We start from the raw sequence: 6,802 nt of genomic DNA, 5'->3' as shown, positions 1-6,802 counted from the left end.
CAAATTGTTTTCTTCTTCAACTAAATTTAACCTCTCGACAATAGGGTCGGTTGGAATTTCCGATTCACATACATCCTACATAAATAAAATCTATGTCACGTTGGTCGGCATAATTTTCATAAACAATAAATGAACCAATAGTTATAAAGATAATATATATACCACATCCTAATCATAGACAGGACGAGGGCCGACGGGGGCGGATACCAAAACCATCGCACTATATAAGATGCAATAATAAAAGTAAGAAAATAATACAAGTATCTATGTAAACATACAAGTAAGAATATTTTTTTCTTTCAGAAAGAAGATAACAACAAGAGGCTCACCACGATGGTGCCGGCGATGAGCTCGGAGCGGGTGATCGACGGCGGTGAAGACAGGGACGGGGCGTGGCGGACCGCTAAACCTAGAAAAATATTAAGGAAAATGGAGCTTGGAGGTCGAGCTTGGAGAGGGGAAAGCTTAAGTAGTGTGGCTCGGGCATTCCATCGAACACCTTGTGTGCATAGGAGGTGAGCTAGAGCACCACCAAGCCCTCTCCACCTCGGCCAGAAAAAAAACAGAGCAGTGTGCTTTGCTCTTACGCGAAGGGGTATATATAGGCACCTCATTGGTCCTGGTTGGTGGCATGAACCGGGAGAGTCTTTAGTCCCGGTTCATGCCACCAACCGGGACCAATGGTGGTGGGCCAGGAGCGAGGGCCATTGGTCCCGGTTCGTCCCACCAACCGGGACCAAAAGGTCCAGACGAACCGGGACCAATGGCCCACGTGGCCCGGCCGGCCCCCTGGGCTCACGAACCGTGTCCAATACCCCCATGGGTCCCGGTTCTAGACTGAACCGGGACTAATGGGCTGACCCGGCCTGGACTGTTGCCTCCTTTTCTACTAGTGGTGGTGGGAGGGGGACGAAAAAAACCAGTCAAAATAAAACTGAACGAAAGTGGTGGGACGAAAAAAAAACATTGACACAATCCTACCAACTGCTTCATTAAAAATAGAGATATTAGTGTGTGACCCCAAAGTTGGGGCAGTCCAACGAACGCTAGACGAAACAAGCAGGAAAACAAAATTAAATCATGAAAGTGCCCTTTCGAACAAGGCAAGTTACTAGCGAGGGGCATACTGAAGCAGAATTGTTTCATCGACAGCAGAAAGGTCAACGTCATTTCATTCGTGTAGCATGCTGGTCTTACAACACTACCTCTAAGTACGTACCGATTTCCAGATGAAGAATAATTGGGGCGCTTTCGCCTTACGAAAAGAAAGCAAGCAAGAAGAGATCATGGGCGTAATCACACCGCTGATGGTACATTTCATGCCTGAAATTGCATCTTGTTATAACCCGAGAGATCCATCCATCTATTGTGACCATCTTTCTTTTCTGGCTTTCTATTGCGGCCATGCATTTCATGCCTTGCTGAAATTGTAGATGTCCCGCTTCAAGAAATCCCCCCCCCCCCCCTTTTCCTTTTTTTTTTGCCTTGGTGTTGTATGTTCTTTTACATCATGGTAATGATCAGAAGGTTTTATGGAATATGTTTCCTTATAAAATCATTGAAAAAACTCTCACCTGATAAGGATGTATTAGTGTGTGATCCCAAGATTGGGGCAGCCCATCGGACGGTGGACGAAACAAGCAGGAAAACAAAATTCGAGCACGAACGTTCCCTTTCGAAAGGCCAAGTTACTAGCGGAGGGGCAAACCGAAGCAGAACTGTTTCATCGACAACAGAAAGGTCGAGGTCATTTCATTCCTGCGGCGTGCGGGTTTTCTGTCACTACCTCTAAGAACATATTGATCTCCAGATGACAAAAAATCGGAGCGCTTTCGTTTCGCCTTACTATAATAAAGCAAGCATAATCATACTGCTGATGGCACGTCTCGTGCCTGAAATTGCAAGACAGTTCTGTTTCAGTAATCCAGCCGTCCATTGCTCCTTCTTTTCTTTTTCGCCCCTAGGAAAATTTCTGTTGTGTGTGTTCTTTTAGGTGATAAACGAATCATGATGAAGATGAACTGAGTGATGCGTGAACGGTACAGTAACACATTTCGTCAGCAGATATCTTCACTAGCCGGCCTTGCCGATGCAAACAACCTCCGATGTCACCCCGTCCTTCCTCTCATCCCTGGGCTGGGCGAAATGGCATGCGTGCCCCTGCTCCTCTTAGGTGCCTCCTCGTTAGACGGCATGTCACCAACGTCATTTCCTGGCTGGATCATGAGAATGTGGCAGTGTGCACACTGCATCCCCATGACACCACACCTTTCAGAGAAGAACTGAGCATCACAATTGCATCTTGCTTAACTAGGCAATTAATCAACTGAGCCACACCATTTGCATTGTGCAAGTTCGAGCCAAATCTGTGGCCGGCACTAGTAGTGGAGTTAAGCTAAATGAATTAAGTTAACCAGGGGTGTGGATTTTGAAATCCCTCACACCTTTGTTGCACCCCACCTACCCATAACAGCCCCCGATTGAGCGCGGCGATGATACCGGTGGCGATGGATAAAAGAGAGAGCACATTCATGCTAATCATCAGGTTTTCACCAGCAATTAGGCACTTGCATTTCTGAATTGCGTCCCCAAAATGGCATAGAGGTGTATGGCCCTATGCTTTGCGGATGATGCAACACCCCTGCAGCTAGCTAGCAGCATTCAGTTGAGATGGTTCTTCGGTTAGCGATTGCTTTCAGCTGGTACACGCCGTTTTTCCGGATCGGTCCGTCTGCCGGCCGTTCGCTGGGCAGCCTCTACTGAAAGGTAGCTTTCTCCTGAGCCCATCCAAGAACAACCATGACAATGACACCAAGCAGTCTAGGTTTATGCAATTCTGTTACTAGCTCACACTTGATTTTGATCCTCTGCTTGCTGATGATCATGATGCATGCATGATAGTACTAGTACTATATAATGTGTTGTACAACCTTTGCTGGCAGCAATCGTATGTAGTCTGAAGTTTCTTGCAGCCCTGTGACACCGGTGACATCAACAAATCCTATCCTGATTCCTGGCAGCAGAGAAAGCCTTGCGTATGCATGGATTGAATTGATTGCACTGCTTCGATGGATGTGTCACTCACTTCACTTGCTCAATCCTAGGACAAGCTGACCACTGGTGCTGAGCTGGGCTGAGCTGAGCCATGGGAGGAGGAGATTATCACCAGCAGAGCCTCATCGGCGGTGCGGCTGTTCATGGCCATGGAGGGGGCACCGTGGAGGCTGCGCTGAGGCCGCTCGTCGGCGGCTCCCACGGCTGGGACTACTGCATGTACTGGCGGCTCTCTCCTGACCAGAGGTATGGACGCGTCTGCGTGTGTGTTCGATTTATTGTTCATACCATTTGTGTTCCCAGAGCTTGATGATGATGATTCATGGCGGGGGTGACGGATATACGGTAGGTTCTTGGAGATGGCGGGTTTTTGCTGCAGCGCCGAGTTCGAGGCGCAGGTGGCCACGCTCGCCGACGTCCCTTGCTCCATCCCTCTTGACTCCTCCTCCATCGGGTAATTAAACTGGCTTCTTCTTCTTCTCCTGGATGCAATTGCCTGCCGGCCATGTCGATCGCCATTAAGTTTTGGTCGGCGCTCTGTTTGACTGCTGATTTTGTTGGCTGGTCTTGGTCAGGATGCACGCTCAGGCGCTACTGTCGAACCAGCCAATCTGGCAGAGCAGCGGCGGGGCGCCGGGTCCGGATCTCCTCACGGGCTACGAGGCTGCCTCCAGCGGCGGCGAGAAGACGCGGCTCCTCGTCCCCGTCGCCGGCGGGATCGTCGAGCTCTTCGCGTCGAGATATGTACGTGCGTGCGTGCGTGCCGGGTGATGGGAAATATCGCTTAGTTTTGGAAGTAGTTAGGGAGCACGCCGTTCGCGTGAGCCGACGCGACGGCGGCGACAACGGCGGTGCACCGTACGCAACAGCCTTCGCGTTTCCGTGGTCCGTATATATATACGGCTGACCTGACTGGGTGCCATTAACGCAGATGGTCGAGGAGCAGCAGATGGCGGAGCTGGTCATGGCGCAGTGCGGTGGCGGTGGGCAGGGGTGGCAGGAGACGGAGGCGCAGGGGTTCGCGTGGGACGCGGCGGCGGCGGCAGACTCGGGGCGGCTCTACGCGGCGGCGTCGCTCAACCTGTTCGACGGCGCCGGGGGAAGCGGCTCCGGCGAGCCGTTCCTGGCGGGAGTGCAGGACGACGGCGCGGCGGGCGTGGGGTGGCAGTACGCGGCGGAGAGCAGCGAGCCGCCGTCGACAGTGGCGCAGGAGCATCAGCAGCTGCACGGCTCGGGCGTGGGGAGGGCAGATTCAGGGTCGGAGGGGAGCGATATGCAGCTGGGGGACCCCGACGACGACGGCAACGGCGAGACGCAGAGGGGCTCCGGCAAAGACGGCAAAGACGCAGAGGGGAAGCGGCAGCAGTGCAAGAACCTCGAGGCGGAGCGGAAGCGGCGCAGGAAGCTCAACGACCGCCTGTACAAACTCCGGTCCCTCGTCCCCAACATTACTAAGGTAATCACTATCGTCCTTCCATGGCCGCCGGCCCGCCGCCACCCGCCATGCATGATTCTTGTAAATTTCAAAGCTCAAAGAGAGCGCGTGGATCCATGTGGGCAGATGGACCGGGCGTCGATCCTCGGGGACGCGATCGACTACATCGTGGGGCTGCAGAAGCAGGTGAAGGACCTGCAGGACGAGCTGGAGGACCCGAACCCGCCGGGGGTCACCGGCGGCGACAGCAAGGCCCCCGACGTGCTCCTCGACGACCACCCGCCGCCGGGCCTCGACAACGACGAGGACTCGCCGCAGCAGCAGCCGTTCCCGTCGGCCGGCGGGAAGCGGCCCCGGAAGGAGGAGGCCGGCGACGAGGAGGAGAAGGAGGCGGAGGACCAGGACATGGAGCCGCAGGTGGAGGTCCGGCAGGTGGAGGGGAAGGAGTTCTTCCTGCAGGTGCTCTGCTCCCACAAGTCCGGGCGCTTCGTCCGCATCATGGACGAGATCGCCGCCCTCGGCCTCCAGATCACCAGCGTCAACGTCACCTCCTACAACAAGCTCGTCCTCAACGTCTTCCGGGCCGTCGTACGTTCCGCTCCCGCCGGCCGATCGCCATTGCTGTAGCCTGCTGGATATAGGGATTCACGGTGGCCTTAATTTGGTTGGTTTGCAGATGAAGGACAACGAGGCGGCGGTGCCGGCGGACAGGGTGAGGGACTCGCTGCTGGAGGTGACGAGGGAGATGTACGGCGGGGCCGGGGCGTGGTCGTCCCCGGTCCCTCCGCCGCCGCTGACAAACGCGAAGCTCGATGGTATGGACGGGCAGGCGGTGCCGACGGTGGCCGGGGAGCACTACCAGCTGCACCACCAGGTGCTGGGAGGATATCATCACCAGCATCTGCAGTACCTCGCCATGGATTGATTCATCCCCTTTATTACTTGCTACTATAGGTCCATGGATGGATTAGTTTTCTTTTTCTTTAGCAAAAGAAAAAGAGGGTTCCCTCTCCGATTTCGTTAATGAAACCAAAGACAACCAAAACTACCAGGGTTTCCCCTGCTTTACATATAAAACAACCAACATCGATTACATAGCAACGTTGGGCGAGCAGCACACCAAGAAAGAAACGAGAAAGAAAGAACAAAAAGAAACAAATGCCAACAACAGCAGCACGACAAAACGTGGATGACCCGCCACCGCTGCATCCTCCGGATTCATCCCACCACCGCCCAAGGATCTGCACCACCATGGACCAAGCAGCACCACGAAGAAGGAATGCGATGCCGACGAAGCTGCTGCCTGGAGGTGTCCTAGGGTTTTCCCTGGCACGCGAAGGGGAGTGGGGGCTGAGCACCACCGCCATCCTTCAGGAAGGAATGGCGGCACCGTGTCGGCACCGGAAGAACTGGCAGGGTTTTCTCCAGTCGGTGTAATGAGAACCAGGGTCTCACTAACCTCTAAAGATGGGCCATGACAGTGCTCAGCAACGCTCGGCAATCATTTCGCCGGCAAGCACTACTCCCGTGCGGGGAGCGTCTCTCCTGCGGCATGGATCAACACTCAAGCAAACCAACCAGAAGATCCCCCAGGAAGGCCTCCCCTGCCGGGTAGACGAGTCTAGCGGAGTCAAGACCATGCCCGGGATCGAGTCCAAGCCACTCCAGCAGGGTCTCTGGGGCCGCCAAGCCAAACCCCGGAAAGCCTCGGACCGGCAAGCAAATTCCTTGAGACCCCGGCAAGCCTCGGATCGGCAAGCAAGTTCCTTGCCGCCCGGCAAGTATTGACCCGACAAGCTGCGGAACGGCAAGCAAAATTCCTTGCCGGCACTCTATATCAATTAAAGGCACGACATTAGATAAATGAGGACTGCATGGCCATGTATTCATCCACCACTCTAGAACTACCTCTATTGGAGTCTTCCCAAGCACGTGTCAAGATGGCATGGCTAGATGCTCAAGTGGTGGTGACTAGGCATGCTACTTTTCCAAGTGGTGCATTTAATTCACTGTCAGTGATGAGGATGATCACACTGTAGTAACTTTACACCTCTTGTATGCACTGTACGCCACCATTGGAGACCCCTTGGACATATAAAAGGAGGCCCAAGGCATAGCAGAAGGGGGCTTCTGGCCGAGTTGATACGGGTAGCTACTGTGTGCGGTTTATCACAGAGAAGCAGGATTAGGGTTTTACGCATTCTTGCGGCCCGAATCTAGGTAAACGATCCTTGTGCTGACCGCCAGACCCGCTCTTTCCACAGCCCCGTGCCCGCCAACCGTAGAAGGGATTCCCCGTGATCCCATAGGTGT

At 54.1% G+C, this 6,802-nt stretch overlaps 1 protein-coding gene across 1 annotated transcript; it reads left to right on the top strand.

Moving 5' to 3' along the window:
* Nucleotides 1-2,529: 2,529 nt before the first annotated feature.
* LOC123130206 (transcription factor TDR) lies at nt 2,530-5,566 on the top strand. Its single transcript, XM_044550158.1, has 7 exons — nt 2,530-2,766; nt 3,105-3,300; nt 3,404-3,508; nt 3,630-3,798; nt 3,986-4,510; nt 4,616-5,077; nt 5,166-5,566. The coding sequence occupies exons 2-7, from the start codon at nt 3,146-3,148 to the stop codon at nt 5,412-5,414; spliced, it is 1,665 nt and encodes a 554-aa protein (XP_044406093.1). The 5' UTR covers nt 2,530-2,766; nt 3,105-3,145; the 3' UTR covers nt 5,415-5,566.
* The last annotated feature ends 1,236 nt before the right edge of the window (nt 5,567-6,802 follow it).

Source organism: Triticum aestivum, chromosome 6A, assembly GCF_018294505.1.
Source record: "Triticum aestivum cultivar Chinese Spring chromosome 6A, IWGSC CS RefSeq v2.1, whole genome shotgun sequence".
Taxonomy (NCBI): domain Eukaryota; kingdom Viridiplantae; phylum Streptophyta; class Magnoliopsida; order Poales; family Poaceae; genus Triticum; species Triticum aestivum.
The sequence above is the reverse complement of the archived record's forward strand: the minus strand, read 5'-3'. Positions and strand labels throughout refer to the sequence as shown.